The sequence below is a fragment of the Sturnira hondurensis genome, unplaced genomic scaffold (assembly GCF_014824575.4).
Source record: "Sturnira hondurensis isolate 20B ecotype Veracruz unplaced genomic scaffold, ASM1482457v3 Scaffold0019428, whole genome shotgun sequence".
NCBI classification, from domain to species: Eukaryota; Metazoa; Chordata; class Mammalia; order Chiroptera; family Phyllostomidae; genus Sturnira; species Sturnira hondurensis.
The window spans coordinates 5,753,574-5,777,641 of NW_028092059.1; the positions used below are offsets into that span (position 1 = coordinate 5,753,574).

The 24,068-nt window shown below is 43.7% G+C and overlaps 1 protein-coding gene across 1 annotated transcript in view; it reads left to right on the forward strand.

The window, feature by feature from the left end:
* KIF5C (kinesin family member 5C) overlaps positions 1–24,068 on the forward strand; it is a 153,744-nt gene that overhangs the window by 62,491 nt on the left and 67,185 nt on the right. Inside the window, exons 4-10 of the mRNA XM_037027802.1 lie at positions 4,788–4,892; positions 9,657–9,705; positions 10,010–10,065; positions 10,779–10,866; positions 15,385–15,509; positions 18,503–18,607; positions 18,938–19,086. Coding sequence (XP_036883697.1) covers positions 4,788–4,892; positions 9,657–9,705; positions 10,010–10,065; positions 10,779–10,866; positions 15,385–15,509; positions 18,503–18,607; positions 18,938–19,086 — 677 coding nt within the window. The remainder of the gene's footprint in view (positions 1–4,787; positions 4,893–9,656; positions 9,706–10,009; positions 10,066–10,778; positions 10,867–15,384; positions 15,510–18,502; positions 18,608–18,937; positions 19,087–24,068) is intronic.

The window sequence follows — 24,068 nt, forward strand, 5'->3', positions numbered from 1 at the left end:
GTCTCTGGGGTTTGGGAAAATTACCAAATAATATACAAAAATAACAAGAACCTCCAAAATGCACCATTTAAAATCCTCTAAAATCTCAGGGAATGGTTACAAGAGTGACCTTTTTATCTTTGGGATTAATTCATTTTCGGAAAATGTAAAGCACTTGCTGAATGTCAGGTATTGAAATTGTAAACCGTCAAAGGAAAGCCTGTCCCCAGAGAAAAATCTGGTCTGCATTTATATGTGGGGAGAATAAGTGGGTGTAAAGTGAGGGCAAAGCGGGGTGTGGGGGCAATTTAAGACTAAAATCAAAGGTGTTGTGTGGAATGAGAGCCTCTCAACCATCTGTGTCAGGGTGTGAGCCCCGCGATGGCTGTTGCAGCCTTGGGGACCCAAAGGGAACTGGGTTCCGGGCAGGTCGATCTCACAGTCGCCTAAATTCTGTGGCCTCTTCCTCCTTGTCACTTTTAAAGGGTTGATGGCAGTAGGTTGCTCTTCTTTATGACTTTTGAAGATCACATACTTGTGTCTGCAGGGGGAAGGGGTCGCTGGATGTGAAGGCTTTCCCACTGCCGCCCCCCCCCCCGCCCAATTTAATCTGGTTATTTCTGTGGGGTGATTATAGATTGGAGAAAAGGTAGGAGATATTTTAGAGGAAAAGGAGGAGCCCCAAGCTAAAGTCATAGAGACTGTAGGAGCTCAAGAAATCCAGGACCCTGGAATGCAATTAAATAAAAAACAAAACAAAGCAAAAATCCAAACCCTTCAGGGTTTGCACCACCGAGAGGAGGCATTTTCTGTATTTGGAATTTCAGGTTGTGATCTTTCAAAGGCTTTTGGAAGGGGATGTTAACTCCCAGAATGGACCACGCTGTCACTTTCTGAAGCCGTTTTTCATTTTAATCCCCCCATTTTTGCTCTGACATCCAGTGGTGATTCTATTACCTTCTTTTGAGGGGGAATAAACAGATAAGCCTACATAAAATGGGAAAGATTAGCTTTTGAAGATGGAGCATTTAAGGTGGATTTTCAGTAAAAATACAAAGCACTTCACAGTGCCGGTGCTAAGCTGGTCATGCACCGGGGCCCAGCTTGCGCAGCCGGGGCTCCAGGGTCTGCGCTGGAGGAGGCTGTGCTGGGGTGCTGGCGGGCTGGGGCAGAGAGGGCTTGCCTTTTGTTCAGCCCGTGATGCTGTGAAGGGCTCCTCTGGCCCCGTGCCTTACTTCGTAGCCTCCTTCAGCGCACTGATAGAGTTGGGTGGAGACACCCTGTGTTTTTCCTTCTGTCCAAAGGACACGTGCACGCCTTCGGCGTGGGTACGGGCTGCCCTGCTGCTGAGTGGAGCCTGCCGAGTGAGTTTTAACGAGTCTGTCTGAGTGCTGTGGTGCTCGTGTGAGCTGACGGGCTGCCTGCCTTCCCATCTGAAGTGTTTCAGGAAACTGCCCTCCTTGGGAGGTTGAGGAGGCAACTGGGGCTGAACAAAGGGAGTTTTGTTTCGTGGCCAGTGGCCTGGGTCTGGTTTCTTCTCTCATACTTGCTCTGAGAAGGCCATGTTCAGAAGTGGGGAAAGTTTTCTGAGGAGGATTATTCAGAATTCAAGTATAAATTTGTATTTTTCTGTCTGGGAGAGACAAGATGATGAGGTGGTACATTCCTTTGCTATTCAAGGCCGTCCCTGGTCCCCCAGCCAAGTAAATTTGCCACTGTTCTCTAAGTGGGCATTGTTCTTTCTCAGTTTCTGTGCCTTTGTTAGGTTACTCCCGTCTCATTTTCTCTGCCTACATCCTCTTTGCCCATCCTCAATCTTACCATCCCTCAGGGGTCAGCATTCCTCAAGGCCTCCATCCCTATCTCCCACCTGGAAGGAACTTTTCTCTGGGTAGCTTTCTACTTCTTTACCACCTTTTATTGCCGGAGATTAATATTTGTTGTATGTATGTTCATGTGTATTTAATTTGCTTCTAGTCAACCGAGAAGGAGTGAAGATGTTTATGGAATATCTGTCTCATACACACATACCACACACACCCACACTATCACCGCACACTACATATATCAACACACACACGCACCACTCACACTCAGACTCTGCATACACACTCCACCTATACCACACATCCATGCATACCACACACACACTACATACCCACACACCCACACAAACTGCACATTCCCCCCACACACTCTCAGCGCTTCACACATCAGCACTGTGTTGTGTCCCCCCTGCCCGCCAAGCCCAGATAGTTGGAGCAGGCTCAGTTGACCCAGCATGAAGGCCCTCACCATCCTTGGCTTGTGAGCTAGGTCAAGCATCCCAGCCCCCGAACCTGTGACAGATTGGGGCTCACGTCTGGCACTGCAGGCAGTATTATCGCTACGTCTCCTCCAAATGAACAGTGCTTCCCTCTCGCATGATGTTGCGGAGGAGGCCTCGGAGAAACAAAGGGGAGTGGCGCGGGCTCCCGCCCTGCTCTGCCTTGATTCTTCTCCTGACGTAGGCAAGCAAGGGATGCCAATACTTGTGTTAGCCAGGAATCAATGGGAAGATGCATCTGCCGGAAGGGACAGCATCTGGGGAAACAGACTTGAGTCAGCTATAAATGATTTTTGGATTATCAGTCATTCTTGGGTGTGGACTCATGAGGAGAAATGAAAGGGTTATGCTGAATTATTAAAGGACTCTGGGTGTGTGGGGGTGGGGGCACTTTTTAGACTCTCTGAGTCAGATTGGCCCGGTGGTGTCACGGCATTTGACTGGACAGAGATCTGTACTTTTGCAGCAGGTGTCATCTCTGCTGGCAGTTCCCACAGTCCAGAGCAAGTGAGGTCTGACACTGGATTTGTTACATGTTTTTGACAGTTTATGCAAATGAAAGGGACCAGCATTTGAGCCTCTCAGTCTCTATCATTAGCATAAGGTACATATTAATGGTGCAGGATAGAAATGTGTTCCAGACTTCAGGTCAAATAAACTCCAACAGCTGCTTAATGAGAAACTGCTATGAGCTGAATAATATAATACTAACATTTACTGTCACTAAGCACATTATATATATTATATATATATATATATTGTGTAATATAAATTCCACAATAATTCTATACAATAGATACTATTCTAAGTATGAGAAGCAGTCGGGGGAAGTGCATGCGCACTGGTCATCTCTGCCTTTAGGGTGTGTGCAGTCAAACTGAAAACAATGTAAACATATCAGATGATTTTAGGGTTCTTAGGAGATGAGGGCATTCCAGGGAGTGCCCACTTTTCTAGGTAAGAGACCTTTGCTAGAGACCAGAACCAGTGCCGTGTTCACGTGACTTCTTGCTTTTGGTAACTCAGATGTTGGCTTGAAAGTCAGCCTGTAAGAGAGGCCCTATATGGTGCACCCCTGAAGGAAAAAGAGAATTTGACTGAGAAAAACAAAGCAGATCTTCCAGGTATGGAGCTGGTCTGAAACAAGTATATGGGTCAAAATTGTAAAGGTGGTGGCGTATCTCTGGAAAACTAAAGAGCAAACAGGATTTTACGCTTTTCTCCCAGTTCCACTTGTTTCTAGAGCTTTATAACTTTCAAAAGTTCTGAAAAAAATTCTCTTGGAATATAGTTGGCAATGATCACTATTTTTTGTTTTTATTAAAGATTTTATTCATTTTTAGAGAGAAGGGAAGGGAGCGAAACATCAATGTGTGGTTGTCCCTCGCATGCCGCCTACTTGGGACCTGGCCCACAGCCAGGCATGTGCCCTGACTGGGAATCGAACCAGCGACCCTTTGGTTTGCAGCCTGCACTCAATCCACTGACCCATACCAGCCAGAGTGCAATGATCACTTAGATGCAGACCATTGTGCACTGATGGCTTGTTTAATGTGTAATGGAACATAAGGGTTGATTTGAGAGTGGACATAAGTAAAACTCTCTGGGAGTTGTCCACCCAGGTTGATCCTAAGGCCATTGCTTTAAATACTAAAGAACTGTTCTTTGGGACTGGCTTCCAGATCCTGTGTCTTATCTTTTTGAAAGTTTTCAAAGGTGGCAAAGGTCTAGATCTTAAGAATGAATTTAGTAATAGTCCAAATAGCAAAGGGATTAATTTACCCCTCTACCTCTTAGGGAAAATAAATAGAATTAGAAAAAAAGGAGGGTAAAAAAGTAATAAGAGAATATCTTACATTTGGCTTCAAGTATTAGAAACAGCCAAAGGTTATTTGGAAGAATTCAGTTTGGGAATTAGAGCTTTTAAAAAATTGGTAAAATGGATTTTCTTGATTGGTTTATAAAGTAATAATTTAGGGTTTCCTAATAAGGTTCTTAGGAGTTTTTGAGCAATGATGACATTAATGAAAGTATATCATCTCTCAAGGTGATTTCAATAAAGCAGATTAATTTGGATTTGTAGGTTCTGTTCAGGTTGTAAAAATTCAAAAACAAAAACCACATTTTAGGATGGTACAGTCACCTATATATTCCCAGTAATTCTCCTTCTTTCTCTTCTTCCTTCCTACCCATGGATTCACAAGCACACTGATTTGAGGGGCAGCAGGAAGGAATATTGTGGGGCTTCACAACCCACAGAACAAGCTCTCCCCTGCTGGGAAGTAAGGCCAACAGGTTGAGTCGTTTGGCTAACTTTGGGTCTTTTGGGCCATCAGGTAGATCTCCAAGGGAGCAGACAGTGCATGTGTGGGCGCTCTCGTTCTGTGAAGTTCTGTCTAAGAAACCCAGGTGTGGTCCCTTCTCTGTCTCACATGTTGCCCAGCAGTCTTCAGCACCTGTGTTTGTGTTTTTCACCCACTAGGGGAAGCTGCATGACCCCCAGCTCATGGGGATCATCCCAAGGATCGCACATGACATCTTTGACCACATCTATTCGATGGATGAAAACCTGGAATTTCACATCAAGGTCAGTGCCATTCATTGGGACCCGAGAGAAGAAACAGGGCCCAAAGTTATGTTTCTTAGTTTTCTCTTATTTTGTACATGTAAAAAAGATTATCTTATCTACTTTAAATGACATTTCTGTGGTAAGCAGAGCCATATTTTTTACTAATGACTAAGGTAACGCTTAGCAATCAGGATGGTCTGCATAAGGTATCAAGACAAGGGAAAAGCCCTCTTTAGCATGGAATCGCCTTGATAGCTGCCCAGCTTCTGCCCTTTACCCTGTGGGGTTCTCTAGATGTGATTGGAACAGGTCCACAGAGTATATTGCATTCTGAACACAGTTCCTCATATTATTAATACGTGGTTTACCAGGGAAAATGCGTATGTGGCCTTGTAAGCCGGGACTGACTATGCTTTGTTGAACAATGTTAAATGTATCACAGGCTTAAATACAGTCGTCCCTCATTATACGTAGTGGTTCACTTATTGCAGTTTCACTGTATCGTGGGCTTTAAAAAGCTTGAGATACAGTGAAGCTGCAATGAGTGAACCTCGATATAGCGAAGGACGACTGTGTACTTCACTGGTGAGTGCCCGTATAGAATTCTATACGTTGTTAAAATTATGTAGGTTTAAGAGCGTAGAAAGTGTTTAAGAGCACATGAAGTGTTTGTAAGAGTGTGGGAAAGGTTAATAAGAGAGTGGGAAAGGTTTATAGGAGTGTGGGAAGGGTTTATTAATCCTTAAAATACATATAAATAATAAAATAAATATAATGCCGCTACTTTGTGGATTTTCATCTATTGCGGGTGTCGCTGTAACGTAGCTCCTGCCATAGGCGAGGGATCACTGTGTGCCGCTGTGGAACGTGATTCTGCAAAGGGGACCCAGAGGATGTTACATTTCCCAGCCTGACGGAACACACTTTTTCTCCCCAGGAGTATGATGGACTGATGTTTTGAGAAGCATACTCTGAGAAGTGTTGGGGGAGGGAATTCTGCTTGTGTTTTTGTTTGTGTGTATGTGTATATGTGTGTGTGTGTGTGTGTTTAAACCAGAACCTCCTTTTTTGCTTTAATTCATCAGGTTTGGTATTTGGGGTATGTTCTTTAGAACTTCATTGTTTGCAAGTGACCAAAGCCACTTGTTTAAGCAAAGAGAGGAAGCTGCTCTGAGACAGAGAGTCTGGTAGCAGACGTAGGGGGGAGGGTTGCGCAAAAGCAGGAAATCCAAGACCTTTCACCTCTTAACTTAAAAAAGTTCAGTTATAATTCACGTACCACAAAATTTAACCCTTTAAATTATACAATTTGATGCTTTTCCGTCTCTTTCCAAAATTGTACAACCATGATCACTGTGTAATTCTGGGACATTTCATCAGCCCCAAAAGAAACTCCATACCCATCACAGTCCCTGCTTCTCTGACTTCTTGCTTTCTTTTTTTGGGGGGTGGGGGGAGAGTGTTGCACCGTGACAGCTCCTCTTCCACTGTCCCTTATTGCTAGTTCCTCATTCCCCAGGAGGTTGGCTCACTGGCCCAGCCTACAGGAGGAGACCCCCAGCTTTGATTAGCTGTGTCCAGGATGCCCATGGCTGACTGGTCCCACTGTGGTGGGACCGTGGTGCAGACAGGGTAGACGGGGTGTGGAGGGTAAAGGGCAGTCCTAAAAAGACTGGAGCTTAGCAGATGAGTCAAGAGGATGGTGAATCCTTGAAGGCTGGGACCTTAGTCCATTAGGCCCACCATTGTAGAAGTGAGGAAATGGGAGTTTAAAGACGTGGCTCCAGATATCCAAAGTGACGTATCGGGTCATTGGCAGAATCGAGGTTAAACTCTTGACCTGACCAGCCCTACATGGAGTGTCCTTTCCCTTATAGTAAACTTCTACCCTTCTTATTTCTGTGAAGTACGTTTCCTAAAGGCAATAGCCCTGGCTGGTGTGGCTTAGTTGGTTGGGCATTGTCCCACAAAGCTAAAGGTCTCTGGTTGGACACATGCCTGGGTTGCGGGTTCAATGTTCAGTTGGGGCACATAGGACAGGAAACTGGTCAATGTTTCTCACATTGATGTTTCTCTCCTCTTTGTCCCTTCCCCTTTCTCTAAAAATAAATAAATAAAAATTAAAAAACTACACTTATAACCTATTTAAAAAACCAAGGCAATAACTGTTCATCCAATTATAAATTGCATCTGGCACATCTTTTTCCTTATAGTTCCCTTTGTTGGCTAAAGCAGCTTCTTGCCGGGGTTCTTTATAGCTAAGGATGCAGAAGCTTTTTGCTTTGGTGGGATCAAGATTTAGGAGCTTAGTGCGTCTTTAAGGCTGTTTACATTTAAATACCTCAAACTTCTGTAGGGTTCTTATGGGATAATCCTGGAATAAGATGTTAAACCAATTACTGCCTCAAAATATGGTCTCCTATTAGAATTTCATTAAGATAAAAGCAGCCCCAGCATGAAGGAGGGGAGGAGAAGCAACACCTCAGTCTGTAGGGCGGAATTGCACTGCCCAGGTTGCCTTCCTGCATTTGTAGTTTTGCTTACTTATTTCGCAGGTAATATTCATTAAGTGGGAAAGCTAGCTGTTGACTGCTGTTCATTTTGAACTGAGTAGTGACAGGCCTAATCAAGAAAAAGAGGCTTGATTAAAGCAATATTAAAAATCTGTTCCTTAAAGTAGGCCTCACAGTAGGTTTAAACATTTCTGAGTATACTTTTTCTTCATGCCAAACAATACCGATTTATTTTTCTCTTACCTGGCCTCACAAAGTATTGGAAGTGACAAAAATAGCAAAATTAACCACCCCCCAAAAGCAGTCAGTCTCTGTTGTGGTAAAAACAAATGAATAAGTCAGAATTCTCTTTCTACTTATATTAAATGTAGACAGGATTCTAATGGACAGATTTGCTAAGATCTAATCCATTGACTGCTTTTTAGGTGTAATTAATTCTCTGTACAATCTGTGGAAATAAGGGCACATGTTTAAGATCGAAAAGACAATAGAAAAGCCTTATTGAAAACCAGACAGTTCTGGAATACATGGAATAGGTTGGACCAGGGTACAGTTAGCTGTGGGCGTGCCTGGGTTAGGGAGCGAGGGCTGAGAGTAGAGGCCAAACAGGTCCATAGGATTTCACTGGAGCAGGGGTTCTTTCGAAGGTCAGGTAGGTGCATCCATGCAGACAGGGCTCAGTGACAGGGGAGTTTGACAGACATTCTTGCAGGCAGAGGTTGTGAGAGAGACAGGCAACCTGAGAGGATGCCCAGCTACAGATTCCAGGGTTTGAAGTCAGGACTCGGGATCTCAGAGAAAGGAGGAAGTCAGGAGGTTCCGGGCTGAGATGCAGATTAAAGATAATGCACCAGGGCCGATGGGTTAGGACCGGTGCCAGGCTAGAGGCTTCACTTGCTGCCCCAGCTGGAGGCAAGACTGGGAGTGAGGTTTCACCTGCAGAATCACATCCCAGTTTCACAACTGTTTTTTTCAACTTTAAAAAACAACAACACTTTTTGTCCATTTCTTTGTTTAAACTTCCAAAAAAAACCCCCACCAAAACTGATACTCATGAACATAGGAGAGAAAATTTGACCTGGGAGCCAAAAGGTTAGTGTAGGCAGAATGAAAAATCCTAGAGGGAATTTTTGACACCATCAAGTTTCATGGCTTCATTTAATAGACGGGAAAATTGAGGCCTAGGATTTTGGTCACATGGGAGTTAAATTTTCAAGATCACATCTCATTAAAGTGGTTCTCGGACAGTAGCATCGAATGAGTCACCTGGGGAGTTTAGGAGCCGATTCCTAGGCCCCATTCTTAGAAACCGATCCAGGAGGACTGCAGTCGGGGTCAGGGCTCTGTAGCGTAAACAGACACTGGGAGGTGTTGATGGCGGCGGCACTGAAGCTGAGGTTTTTTTTTTAATTCCTTTTTTTTTTAAAGATTTTATTTATCTTTAGAAGGGAAGGGAAGGAGAGAGGGAGAGAAATATCAATGTATGGTCGCCTCTCGTGTGTTCCCTGCTGGGAACTGGCCTGCAACCCAGGCATGTGCCCTGACTGGGAATCGAACCACAATTGATTGGTTCGCAGGCCTGCGCTCAATCCACTGAGCTACACCAGCCAGGGAAGCTGAGGTTTGAGAATGACCAATTGGAAGGCTTTTTTTCCCTCTTACAGTCTAGTTGTGGTTGTCTTTCATTAAGTCACGTTGTTTTCGAATCCATCCTGGACTCCCCAAACCTGCCACCATCATGATTTCTCTCCCAGTTACCTTTCTGAGCTTTTTTAGTTCTGAGCCAACTGCCTGTACCCCCACCCCCACCCCACTTCCTTGAGTGTTTGGGCCATCCTCCCACCCTGGCGAGGTGAGGCTGTCAGTATTATGCGTGAGGTAAGGCCTACTGACTTTTGACAATTACTTGCAAAGAACACTGTCCGTTCTAGCTGTTGTTTTACCTAGAAGTTTGCTTGCTGCTCATCTAAGGTGAAAGCTAGCTCCCTCCTGCAAGTGGCTGTCTGCACACAAGGTCAGTAACAGCCGAATTGACCATAGGGGGCAGTGATGTGTGGGGATGGAATGGAGCCCACGCTGAGCTGGGACTCGGAGCAAGTGACACACCCAGTGGGAAGCAGGGGTCTCCGCAGGCTCTGACTCTGCATCTTCACTCTGGATCCCTTCTCACTCTTAGCCAATGCGTGGAAAAAGCCATGATAAGTTCTAATAATGGTATTTTTATAATATAGTATGACATTTCTGTTTCAAACTCAATTTGCTTTAACAGGTTTCCTATTTTGAGATCTACTTGGACAAAATCAGAGATTTACTTGATGGTAAGTAACTTCAGTGCTTATCCTTCATTTGTTCTAAAGGCTAGGAAGGCTGAGCTGGTGTATAGCACTTCTGCTTAAGGAGTTAATGGAAGTATATAGAGATGTTCTTTTGCCTTCTGGCTATCTGCTTATTCTCGGCTAAAGCTTAAACTTGTGCATGCATATATGTATAGATATATATATATATATATATGCAAAGAGATTAGCTCTGCCTGTCTCTTTGTAACGATTTCTGGTTTTTGTCCAATATAGGGTCTTTAACTCTTCTTTTCTTCTTTGCATGTCATCATTATTATCTCTGTAGTATCCAAGACAAACTTGGCCGTTCATGAAGATAAAAACAGAGTGCCGTATGTAAAGGTACGAGAAAAACTTGATTGATGATTCAGTTAATTTCTCTGCAGTCACCGTCATAATAATTAGTACATAGATGCCCAGAATATCATGTATATAAAGCACATATAGATTTATAATCATGTTCCTCATATTTAAAATTCACCTGGTTAAAGAAGCAGACATTTAATTTCTTCATTTGCTATGTGAATATGTGAATGAATGTATCACAGATGTTGAATCACATGGTAAGAACTGCGGAGGTGAATAGGCACTTATTCACATTTATAGGGGCTTTGGTATCCAGTGCAGTTGTTCATACTTTGCTCTTAGAGGAGGCCTACTATAGCATTATGTCTAGCACTTGAAAGGGCCTAATTAAAGTTGGTGGCTAGATGGTAACAAAGAAAGATGGAAAGCAAAGCAAAACTTCATCTGTTTCTTTTTCTGTCATTTGTTTCCTTCTTTATTGCTGTCTCTGCTGCTGTTGAGTTTGAGTATGTGCTAAAAAATCTAGGGGCATTGATGTTTCTGTTTCATTTCTGGGTTTCCTAGGGGTCGCTCAGACTTTTGTTTAAATGTACAATTCAAGCCTTAGGCCCAGGGGAAAGTTGTCGGATCAGCGTTGCAGCCCTTCTCTTGATCTGCACATGTAGAGGATAAATGGGAATATATTTACTTGTTTCAAAGTCTTGTTGCTTTTCAGTTTTTTAATGGCGAACCTGAACTGACTCTTGCAGGGGTGCACTGAGCGGTTTGTGTCCAGCCCCGAGGAAGTCATGGATGTGATAGATGAAGGCAAAGCAAATCGGCACGTGGCTGTAACAAGTAAGCATGACGTGGTGTTGCCTCCCCTCTAACTTTGGATAGAAATGTCTGTCTTCCCACCAGGGGATGGTAGTGAGGTCCACATGAAACAGCGCATGGGAAGGTGGTTGAAAGCACTGACCCAGACACAAACATAGGGGATGGGCAGTGTATCTAGGTAGGCCATGGGAAACAGTGCCTCCTGCTGTCCTGGGAATTCTTGGCAATATTGGGGGGAAGTCACTGGAACCTGATAACAGCTTAAGCCTGGATCTGGGGGAAAACAACCAACCAACAAACCAAAGTGGGAAAAATATAAGCTTCTCAGTTTACTTATTTTATCCATGTATATTGTTTAGACATTTAAAAAAATCTAAACCAACAAATTCTACAGTCGAATACATGGCAAGAAACAATATTAGGATTCTTCCCTCTGTATAAAAGAATAGCAAGGAGGAGCTCAGAAAGTGGATCTGGGAGCATTATGGAAAACTTTTTGATGCTGTGTTCATAACACATTCAGGCCAGCTTGTTTACTTTTTAGTTCTGTCCTCGGCATGTGCACGCATCTCAGGGAAGCAGGTCATGTGGTATTTGAATAGCAGAGCTTCCATGAAAAGATGGGGGCCGTCTGTCATATTCTGAAGGATATGGAGAAATGAGAGTGACTTCATATGAAGAGGAGCTGCAAAACTAAGGCTTTCTAGCTTGGGAGAGAGAAATAAATCTGGAGAGGACGTGTGGACAATGGAGTATTTCTTAACATGTTCAAAGTGCTGATATTAAGAAAGAGTCCGCTTGCTTTTTTTGATCTGAATGGGTAGACCATCCAGGATTGTTGAAGCCATAGGGAGGCAGATTTTTGCCTCCGCAAGAACTAGAGAGTTCAAGAACTAGCAGGATTAGAGATCCTGCCTTCTTGAAGCCTACGACCCGGGGAAGTAGTGAGTTCTCTGAGTGTTGTAGAGGAGACTCAAGTATTGGTTAATTGACTGATCTAGCTTCTTTTAAGTCTCTTCCGCCCGAGGTTCTATGATTCTGTGATCCAGCCCTGTAATTCTCAACCTTTTCTCTACCCCACAAACATATCGGGTGACATTATATACGGGGCAAATTTCATAGGTGGGCCTAGACTTGCGTGCAGTGTAGGTCACACTTCCTCTCCTGCTTCTAAAACAAAAACACACTGATGTACACAAACATGAAAAAATGCAAGACTCATATTCTTATAGTAATAGGATCTCTTATTTATAAAGAAGTTACTCATTTGGTTTCTTAAGCTATTGTTACTAATGAATTATTCAATTATGGCTTGGTGTAATTGACAAGCCATTTTAGCCCCTTGGTTTAGAACATTTGGTCCAGGACATTACTATTTTTCTTATTCTGGTAAGTTGGTTTTAAAAATTATTGTGGTAAAATACACATAACATAAAATTCACCATTTTAACCATTCTAAATGTACAATTTAGTGGCACTAAGTATATTCACAATATTGCGCAGCTGTCCTCATCATTTTCAGAGTTTTGAAACTCTGCACACCCATGGAATGGTGATTCTTGTACCCTCTCCTTCCGGCCCCTGGTAAACACCCTTCTACTTTCTGACTCAAGTGAATTGGACATCTCTCGGGACTCGTATGAGTAGAATGATGCAAGTTCTTTTATGACCTGTTTATTTCACTTAGCATGATGTCTTTAAGGATCATCCGAGTTGTAGCATGTGTTAGATTTGTTTCTTTTTAAGGCTAAATAATATTCCATTGTGTGTATTATATACCTCATTTTGTTTGTCCATTCATCCACAGATGGACACTTGTGTTGCTCCCATCTTTTGGCTATTGGGAAAAATGCTGCTATGAACGTGGATGTGTAATTAGCTCTCCAGGTTTCTGCTTTCAGTTCTTGTGGGTAAATACCCAGGAGTGGAATTGTTGAATCATGTGGTAATTCTACTTTTAATTTTCGAAGAAGTTGCCATATACTGTTTCTATGGCAGCTGCACTATTTGCATTCATACCAACAGTGTGTGAGAGTTTCAGTTTCTCTACATCCTTGCTAATGCTTGTTATTTTCCGTGGGTTTTTTTTTTAGTAGTCATCCTCATGGATGTGAAGTGCTATCTCACTGTAGTTTTGTTATGTATTTCCCTAATGATTAGGGATGCTGAGCGTCTTTTCATATAGTTATTGGACATTTGTGCATGTTTGGAGAAATGTCTATTCAAGTCCTTTTTCCATTTTTTAATTGGACTGTTTGTTTTGTTGTTGTTAATTTGTAGGAGTTCCTTATATCATATTTTGCCTTGTATAATGCACTTCTGTGTGTAATACAGACCCACATTTTTGGCCCAAAGTTTTGGCCCAAACTCTGAGGGAAAAAATTTTTATTTTAATTTTTTAATCCATTTATTTATTTATATTTAGATACTTGTTTTTTGTATTATAAAAGAATTTTAAAGGAGTTACACTTTTAATGCATAAGTGTAAATAAGAGAATTTAAAGCATTTATATAGCTATGGAATTAATACTAGCCATGTATGATGTGCACCCTTATTTTTCCCTCAAAATTTTGGGCAAAAAATGTGCACTATACATAGCAAAATGTGGTGTATTGTGGATATCAATCTGTTATCAGATATATCATTTGCAAATATTTTCTCTCCTTCTGTGGGATAACTTTTTATTCTGTTGATAGAGTCCTTTGATGCATAAAAGTTTTTTTAATTTTGAAAGTCCAATTCATTATTTCTTCTGCTGCTTGTATTTTTTGTTGTCAGATCCAAGAAATCATTGCCTATCCAGTGTCGTGAAGCTTTTCCCCTATGTTTTCTTATAAGATTTTATAGTTTTAGCTTTTATTTTTGGATCCTTGATCCTTTTTGACCTAATTTTTGAGTGGCCTAAGATAAGAGTCCCACTATATATATATATATATTTTTTTTCTTTTGCATGTGGATATCCAGTTTTCCCAACACCATTTGCTAAAGAGATTGTCCTTTCACTGTTGACTGGTCTTGACATTCTTGTTGAAAATTATTTGACTGTATTATGTGAGGGTTTATTTCTGGGTTCTCTATGCTATTTTACTGGTTTATATCTGTCTTCATACGAGTACTATACTGTTTTGATTACTGTAGTTTTGTAGTAAGTTTGGAAATCAGTAAGTGTGAGACCTCCAACTTTGTTCCTTTTCAAGACTGTTTTGGCTCTTTGGGGTACCCTGAGATTTCATATGAATTAGGATGGACTTTTCTATTTCTACAAAATGGGACTATAAGATTTTGATAAATTACATTAAATATTTAGGTCACTTTTGATAGTTCCGATATCATAATATTCTATTCTATGAACATGAGTGTCTTTTCATTTATTTGTGTCTTAATTTCTTTTAGTAACATTTTATGGTTTTCAGTGTACAAGTCTGTGGCTTCCTTGGTTAAATTTATTCCTAAGTATCTTTTAAAATTACTATTTCAAATAGAATTGTTTTCTCAATTTCCTTTTCAGAATGTTCATTGTTAGTGTATAGAAATGCAGCTTACTTTTATGTGCTACCTTTATATCCTGATACTTTGCTGATTTTGTTTATTCTAACATATTTTTAGTGGAATGTTCAGGTTTTTTTCTCATGTGATGTGGTAAGATAGTTTTAAGAACTGATTGCTAGAGGGGGTTGAGTAAGACAGTCACTGGGGTCTTTGCTTGCCTGATGAACAAAGACCAAGGCTTGAAAAGATTTTTATTTTTGGTACTCTGTTCTAATGGAGCATATCTAATCTTTGGGACCTTCTGTGTACCAAGCATGGATTGTAGAAGAAGTATATGTCTTAATCGATGACTTCCTTAAGCGTATTTCCAATATCACTTATAAGTCAACACTCCACACATGAAGAAGATGGAATGTATCAGGTACAAATCGTGATGATAAAGGCCAGGGGACTTGAAGTGAGGCAGGGAAGGAAGCTGTGAGTGCCTCAAGGAGACAGTCAAGCTAGTGTGGAATGTTGGAGCATGGGTCTTCTTTAGGCAGAAGTAGAGAATCTGTGTCTTAAGTCATTGACTAGGATTTTGATTAGTTTCTTTGCTACCTAAAGATATTTAAAATCTTGAATTTCAAGAATAAGCATTGTTTTTAAGAAGAAATGGTGGTCTCGGGTAATTTTATTATCATTTTATATTATTTTTTTAATTTTCGATTTTAGAGAGAGGGGAAGGCTGGGAGAAGGAGGAGGAGAAAAACATTGATGTGAGTGAGAAACATCGATTGGCTGCCTTCTCTGCGCAGCCCGACTGGGGACCAAACTGGCAACCCAGGCATGTGCCCTGATTAGGAATCGAACCCACAACCTTTCAGTTTGTGGGTCGGTGACCAACCAACTGAGCCACACTGGCTGGGCTATCTAAAATAATTTTTAAAATTGGGTGGATTTTTAAAAATGGAGCTATTAAGCATGATTTCACTGTGCTTATTAGATGAGGGTCTTAGTACCTAAATTTATGTGCTCTTTGTAGACCAATAAACTGTTTTCCTTTTCAGACATGAACGAACACAGCTCTAGAAGTCACAGTATCTTCCTGATTAATATTAAACAAGAGAATGTAGAGACTGAAAAAAAACTCAGTGGGAAGCTTTATCTAGTTGATTTGGCTGGGAGCGAAAAGGTAATTGGTTCTTTATTTGTCTTAGCTATAATTTCTTCCTGTTATTTGCTTCACTGTGCAATGGTATAGTTTTTATGCTTTTGTATTTCCTGGTTTTAAAGAGCTTTTAAAGTTTCTGATGTTGCACCAAGATGTTATTAAATTTAACCTTTGTTTCCCTGCTCATTCGTTCCTGGTCCTGAAGTCCCCTATTCACGTCACTGGAGGCGCTTTGAATGCCAGCTCTGATTTCTGCCTAATAGGCTCTGATGATAACAATAGGCAAATGTGGGTGTGAACTTAGCTTGGCAAAGCCAGCTTTGCAAACGCCGAGGGACATGCACTTCTGAGGAAAGGGGGAAGCTCCATGTTGCTCTAGACTCAAATAGGCCAGGAAAGGGCACAGCGCTGGAATGCAGTGGGCCTGCCTCTGCCAGCAGGAGTGTTTGCTGGGAGGTCTGGAACCTGGTGCTCTTCCTGCCTTCCCTGAGTCTCTTGCAGTAGGCATGGAGACGGCGTCTCATGTGGGCAGCCTTGCTTCTTCCTTCAGGTTCTCAGGCCCATGGCCAGTGCTATAGCCACAAGCCCCAGCCTTTCTCTGGGTTTGGCAGGGCTCTTGTTAGGCATCTGTATCCTGTCCCATGTTTATCCTGGCACTGGCTAAGGCCATGCTCCAGACCAAATCGGCCTCCCAGAACTTCCCACCTGCTCCCTCCAGCCTCACTTCCACTGTGCCACCAGAGGCTCCTGCGGCCACACCCCGGCTCGGGGAATTCTCCCGTCTTGGGCAACGTAACAGAGCAAGTGCATGTGCACAATACCACATGCCTTTCTACCATCACCGGCTTTCCCCATCCCGGCCACCTCAAGCTCAATCAGTCTCCCAAACTGTGGAATTGATCTCCACCTAACTGCAATCCACTACTGAGTCACCAGATGCCAAGTGACAGCCACTGATGTCCCCGTAAATAATAGCTACTTGGATTGTTCTCCTGTACGCATTTGTAAAGCTGTGACCAGCAAATTATCTGGCTATTCCTGGCTGAGAAATTTTACTGGTGTGGGCTTGTAACTTTACATAGGCACCCACCAGAACAGGAGTAGGGAGCCGCATGGCTTAGTTCTAGACTAACATTGGCAAACGGGATCCACTTTGCTGCCATACCAACTGCACGGGTCCAGACCAGGAGCCCAGCCGCCCCTTTGCTCATCCCTAGCTTGCCCTCTCTTCCTCTAGAGCATAGGGGTAAGCACTGAGGGCCTAAATGCACCCGAAAATGCTGCTAAATGCTGGCGCGTCAGAGAGGCAGCCTGTCCTCTGTGCAGGGTTGGCAGTTCTTGCTTATGACATTTACGAGGCATTTTAAAGTTGTGGTTCCGCACACCGGCCCCNCCCCCCCCCCCCCCCCCCCCCGCCACACACACACATATGTTTTCCTTTGCCCTAGGTGCATGTGTATGAATGTGTCAGTGTGATCTAGTAGAACAGAACTCTGGGCTTTAGCACCCGATTCCTCTAAATGCTATTCTTCCCTGAGGCTGGCAGTCCGACATCTCTGGAGCCTAAATTTTCCTTGTCTGTAGAGGAAGGTGCTTGTACCTGTCTTGCATATTTCATGGAGTTAAGTCGCTCAAATGTGAATGCGTCGTAATGCCCTGTGAATAGACTCGTGTTATTTGTGGCCCATCAGCTGTGTTATTTCTCTATCTGTGAGCAGGGACACCCACATGCACAATTTCCAGAGAGATGAGAATCTGTCCTTTGTGAAAAAGATCTTCCCTGGACGTGCATTCATCTTTGTTGTTAGGAGTTTCTCCTTGATACATAATTGAAACCCGTCTCTGTGCCGTTAAAAATTATTTTCCCACTTTTCTTTCTTTCGGCAGCAGCTGCTGGCCCTGTGTTGTTTGTCCCATCTGTAGAGCTATGAATCATGTTGAGTTCCCCTATTTTCCAGCATCTGTAAACTGCTCTCTCCCTGCACCAAATACTATAAATACGAAATTACCAGTAATCACACAGCAGCGGAGGAACTGCGCATACTCCCTTTGGCTGCAGAGGAGAAAAGACAGATTCTCAGTGTGATGCATGTTTTCTTGACTTGTCATACCTAAACTAAAAATGTCGAAGACACAGCAGCCGTTTTCATAAAGAGCTGTCGTTGAGTGTTTGGAAAATGCGACCTGTTTCTGAGGCCACAAAAGTTTGGAATCCAGAGTGAATACCGCCTGGGGGTTCATCATCGCTGTTTCTTCCTGACGGTGACAGTCTGGGTAGTGTGCTCCCCTGAGGAGTGTGCTCCCCTGAGCGGAGTATGCCAGCTGAATGCGACTGCCACTGGCCTGCTTTGATTCCTTTATGCAAATGTGATTTTTCAAAGGTTGATTTTAAAGTCCTTTCTAGTTCTCTAAGCTATTAATTTTAGTTAAAGTGAAGTGTTAATGGCTAAAAAAATACAGCTTTTTTTCTTCTGGATAGTTGTTCCATTTTTTCCTTGCTCTGGGTTAAGAAGGGAAGGAAGAGGGAGTCGGGACTGCCCCTGCACCACTCTTGTCCTTTGCCCGAAACTGGGCTTATAGTTTCCACTTTCCCAGCATGTCCTTTCACTGTGGCCTGCACAGCGTTTCCTCCTAGAGCCTCCCAGGGCTGCCTTCCGTGGAGCCTGCGGTGCAGTGTCCCAGCCTGGCCCGGCGGGCCTTTTCCTAGAGACAGCACTTTTAGAGCCTGCTTTTCCTGGACGGATGTCCCCGGGGGAAGCATCTGCTGCTCCCCCACTTGAGGCATTCCAGCCATTCCCCTAAAACCTAATTGAGAGGAAAATGACAGCGAGAGAGAACAAATCCCCAGCCTGAGGCACAAGGGAAGGTTTTATCACTGTGATTCTTACTTTTATTTTTCCTTGCATTCCAGGAGGATTCACCCCTCCCCCGACCCACCCCTTTGCCTCCTGTGAACTGGAATTTTCTACTGTGCTGTTGCTGGCCCGTGCAGCTCACCGATTTCTCTTTCGTAGGTCAGCAAGACTGGCGCTGAGGGAGCTGTTCTCGACGAAGCCAAAAATATCAATAAGTCTTTGTCTGCTCTTGGAAATGTGATCTCTGCCTTGGCGGAAGGGACAGTAAGTGATCCTGTCCCCCACGTATTAAATGATATTATGAAAAGTTGCCTTTTTGGGTCCGTGTGCTCTTTTCCACACACTCCAGAGATTTGCCTGTTTTTGTTTGGAGAGGGACAGAGGGCATCTTAGTTGTGGACACCTTGGCTGCTGGGGCACACAGTCCACTGAAGGGGGTGAATGGCGATCCAGGCCCCAGAATGGGCGTGCTGCACTTGGGCAGGATCCAAAGAACACGTTTTGAAGCTCAGTGTCTTCAGCACTAACTTGCTTCCCTCTGTGATTTTTTTTTTGAATGAGCTGTAACAGCCAATACTTCTTTTCCCTAAATAGAAAACACACGTGCCCTATCGGGACAGCAAGATGACTCGGATTCTTCAGGACTCCTTGGGTGGGAACTGTAGAACTACTATAGTTATTTGCTGTTCTCCTTCTGTCTTCAATGAAGCTGAGACCAAATCAACACTGATGTTTGGACAAAGGTGGGTGTGGTCCTTGTTACCCACGCTCTGAGCTGGGTCACAGGTGTTAGGAGTGGCAAGGGGCTAGTGTCAGAGAGGAAATAGGGTGAAGGGGACAAGTGACTTGTTACCAAATTGCATCTAACAGGTGATCTGTAGTTGAGGCATCATTTATTGAGGCCAAAGGAAAGATCTTATTTTAAAATAATGGGCAGGGATGTACCAATCAATAAAAATAACACTCAGACTTACTATAGATGTGATTACTGGCAATTCAGTGGAGTGTTACTTTTGTTCTTGATGGAAGTAAGTCGGACCCTTGGGGTCACAGGAGTTCGAGTGTACGCAACTTAAGATTGGTAACCACCTTTGACTCTCCGGTATTTGCGATTTGTTCCAGAGGTGCCCATAGAACAAGCAGAAACTTAGATGAGTGCAGAGCAGTTGTGTAAATATTAAAATGGGGAGAGCAGTCCTCATGCAGATCCTGGGGTAGGAGGTACAGAGTGTATGTCACGGAAAGGGGACGATAGCAGCCATCTTCTCGTCTTCAATATGTCCTGGCAAAGTTCCCTAGCTGTCTGGGCAGTGGTAATAAGTGGGCAGCAGCACACCTCAGTAATCCTAAAGCAGCGTTCACGTGTGTGGGTTAGTTCATACGGTCCTTTCCCGCCCAGCCCTCCCTATTGCCCAAGGCCTGTCCCCCCACATCCTGGCCCCTCAGTATCCTGCTAGCGTGGCTGTCTCAGGTGCTGGTTCCTGGAGTGCTTGGGTGCTGGGTGCTGTGGATTTGGGTGATCTGAGCATCTTCAGTGCTTGCTGGGCTGAGCCTGGACCTCAGGTTGGGAGATGTGGATTCTAAACACTTCAGTTCTAAACACTTGTGACCAATTCTTTAGACTAGTGACCAGTCCCTGTGAGCTGTAGATGCCTCATTTTCAAGTGGATCTACAGAAGACTCCCTCTGCCTTCCTCCTGGGAGTGTGCTGTTTGGTTATACCTAAGAAAGAGTTTAAGATGCCGTGAGAAAGGACAGATGGGGGAGGGTGCCCTGTATGGGAAATTGTTGTGGCTTGTTTAAACTGCATTAAACCCCACTCGTTTCCTGAGTCCCCAGCAGAACACAGAATTACCCAGTCACGGCACCACATTTAGGGATGTCTAAATAAATAATAATTACACTGAAATGTTGTAGAACTAATGTATTTTTTAAACTTGCTTTGGGCCCCTCACTTCCTCTCAGATCACTTCCTCGGTTAGCTAAATGCTCACTTAGCTCGGTGGATTTCAGAAGGATAACACCTTTTCTCAGGGGTCACAGGAGACCCATAAACCAGGGCCTGCTTGTGGGAAACAGGCTACTCTGCTGATCGCCCTGCCTGCCCCACTCCCCCAGTTTCGTAGATTTAAGTGTTAAGTTTCCTCTGAAGACATGTTTGAACAAACCACGTATAAAAGGAAATACCTCTTTAAAACAGTTCTTACCTGCAAAGCAAAAATCATTTGAACCTTTGCAAGCCAGAGTCATCCTGGGGCATTGGGCTGTTTCTTTTAATGCGGCTGCCATTGGTGGGCCTTTGTGGCTCTCGTACAGGAAGCGTCAGGTACAAGTCCAAATGGTTACTTTCTTCCCTCTGATCTTAGTGAGATGGTCATTATCATCTTCATTATCACTAGCACTTGTTTTTAGGGCATAGCATGTACCATTCATGTCAGAATCCTCCTAGTAATTCTACCAGGTAGGCATTCTCCTGCCTTTGTACAGAAGATGACATTGAGGCCTAGGCTCAAAGCCATTAGGTGCCGGACTTGAAGCCACACAGCCGGTGAATGAGAAACCATGTAGGATGTCACAGAGTAGAGACCGTGCTATTTGACTCACAGCCTTTTACATCCAGGGTGCTTGATCAGGAACCTTGAGCATCGGCCTCTGGGGCTGGCAACTCCAGTTTTGAAGCTCAGTCCTGTTACTGACCCATTCTCTCTCCTTCTTCTCTGTCAACCATAGCCTCCTTGTCTGTGGGGAGATATGAAATTACACCGACTTCTGAGAATTGTTGAGAGGGTTATATGAGTTGCTTCAGTTTTTACTTAGCACAGGGCTGGTATGCAGTAGGCATTCAGTGATTGCCAGTTCTCCTTTTCCTCCCTGTTCAGAAGGCTTGAGTGGTCTGATGTATTGAGGCTTGGGAAGGTCACAGAGATTGTAACAGGATAGGGCTGTAGTATAATGGATGGGATGGAATGAAGTGGAATTGGAATTGAGTTTCCGGAATGAATGATTGAATAAATACTGATGATAATTTGGGACTCCAGGAAATAAATAGTATGCCAATTATATTTTCAAATGAAATAGGCTGGTCTGTACATAGTTTTTTAGTAGAGGCATCTGGAGACTGGGCTCCGTGAGGGCAGGCACTGGCTTTATGGCTGGCATCGGCTGCCCCAGTGAGCACCTAGCACAGCGAGTGCGCAGTAGGCAGTCGGTGAGGAGGTGCTCCGCAAATGCATGGACAGGCGCATCTGATGTGTGTTGCATAGGGTTCCGTGGAACGGTAGGGCTCTTGCTGAACTGTGACACCATTGTGTCCCGTGTTTGGTTGGGTTCAGATCTGGTTTCTAGCCTATACTTAGAAATGTGTGGTTTTGTTCCCTTCCTTCTATCTCGGGTGGGTTAATGGATTAGTCTAGGAAATGTAACTTCTTTATGGGGCCAACACCTGCTTTGTTGTTAAATACCCTCATTGAACCCAATTACACAGCAGACGCAAGTCTGAACATTGGATTAGACATGGCATCTGATAGCTAATGAGATTAAGCACTTTGAACTCGGAAAAGACTGCTGGGCACATCTCAAATTCAGTGTAATGAGTGTTCATTATATTCTTGTTGTAGGGATGGCCAAACCTTAGGGCAGCGTGAGATTCCTTAGTTATTCCTACATGGTCTTTCATGTGCAGGAAGAAAGGCCATAGTTGTTGCTAGGCTTCACTGTACTGATGCTCTGAATAAAACAATAGTATATTCTCTGAAGCAATAGAGACATGGTACAGTCTCCCAGGGCCTGAGGGCAGCCTGCCCCGTCAGCACTCCCTGAGGTTCTAGACTAGGCACTGGAATCTAAAGGAAAAATCACGGTGCTCTTTCTGGGTTTCAGTGATGAATCCTGGCTCTCCTGTTTGGTCAGGCCTGTCTCTTTTAGTCCTGGAATGCCCAGCATCGTGCTAGCTAAGAAGTAGAAGCCATTTTCTGTGTTCTCAGGGAGCTTTAACTCAGTCCAGGAGGCAGCAGAGCCTGGGCTCGGTGGGAGGGCCACACGCACGCTCCCTGCTCTGAGGGGTGGGCGCTCGAGTCAGAGAATGTTCATTGATCTTTTTCTTTTCTGGCTCAAAGCACTTTATTTTTTAGTCTTCAATTACCCTTCCAGAGTACTTTTATAGCACTATTCTAGAAGGATATTTATAAGTTTTAAAAGTGTGAGCTGAAATCACCCAATTATCCTGGAAGCCTATTTAATGTGCCTTTGTTTAGGGTGGTGATGAGGGACGAGTGAGCCCTGAAGGGCGGGCCAGTCAGTGTAGAGAATCAGCACCTCTTTGACACCAAGACTTTGGATTGATCCAGCGTGAATAATTTAAATGCTTTATGTGTGTGTGGAGTGTGGAAAAGGAATCGATAATTCAGGGAAACTCATATTCTTTCTTTCATTCCAGTGTGCACATTGTTTTTCAGTGGCATGCTCCGTTTAGTGGCAGCTGGGTTAGGCAGAACCGAAGGCCGAGTGGGGCGTGTGCACAGCTCCTGTCACCAGAGCGTGATGACCAGTCCCCTGCAGGGCTCCAGTGAGTGCCTGGCCAGTGGGCGCACTCGAATAGACTTGTGACGGACTATGAGGAATAACCGAAATCACCCCATTGGGCGTCCTGTTGCTGAAACACCATTAGGGTTCACTGTTGTTCTGGAAGGGAGAGAGGCTGAGGATGACAGAGGTTTGTTGACCAGAGACCAGATTCCCATTCCCGTCCAGGTTGGCCATTTCTTAATGTTTCTTAGGAGACTAGAACTTTTCAAAGATGAAATGTAAAACTTAATTTCTCTGTTCCCTGAATGGGAAATGGCCGTTCCAGCGAATGGGAGGGTGTCTGACAGCAGTCAGGGTTCCAGAAGGAGGGTGGGCACTTTATCTGCGAACGGGGACTCGGGGCAAGGTAAAAGGTGTGACAGTTCACGTGCCCGCTTGCCTAGGCTATAGACCCAGTCGACACTAATCAGACACTAATCGGACACTAATCTGGGAGTTGGTGTGAAGGTATTTTGCAGATGTGGTTAACATCTACCATTAGTTGGCACTAAGTAAAAGCACGTTAGAAATCCTGCCGTTCGTGACTACGTAGATGGACTGTGATGGTATTACACGAAGTGAAATATAAGTCAGATGGAAAATTACAAAAATCGTGTGATTTCACTCATGTGGAATATGAAACAAAAAAGGGAATGAATAAACAACAGAAAGCAAACTTAGTGGCCGAAAAAAGATCAGCAGTCACCAGAGGGTCGGGGTGGAGGGAGGGTGAAGTGGTGTCGGGGCTTGGCTGTGGTGTGGTGAGCACAGCACAGTGTGTGCAGATGGTGAATTAGAGTGTTACACGTCTGAGACTTGAATAATGTTGGGAACCAATCTTACCTCAGTTAAAAGAAACCTTAAAAAAGTAAAGTGCATTTTCTCCATAACAGAGGTGGGCCTCATATAATCAGTTGAAGGCCTAACAGACAAAAATGAAGGTTTCCTAGGGAAGAAATTCTACCCTGAGACTCCAGTATCAATTCCTGCTGGAGTTTCCAGTCTGCGGGCCTGCCCATGGCTTCCAGACTTGCCAGTTTCCACAATTATGTAAGCTAGACCGATAGAGAAATGTAAGATATATCTTATCTATCATAGGATATATGCGTGTATGTATATGTGTGTAGATACATATATGGTATCTATCTCTCTACTCCTCCAT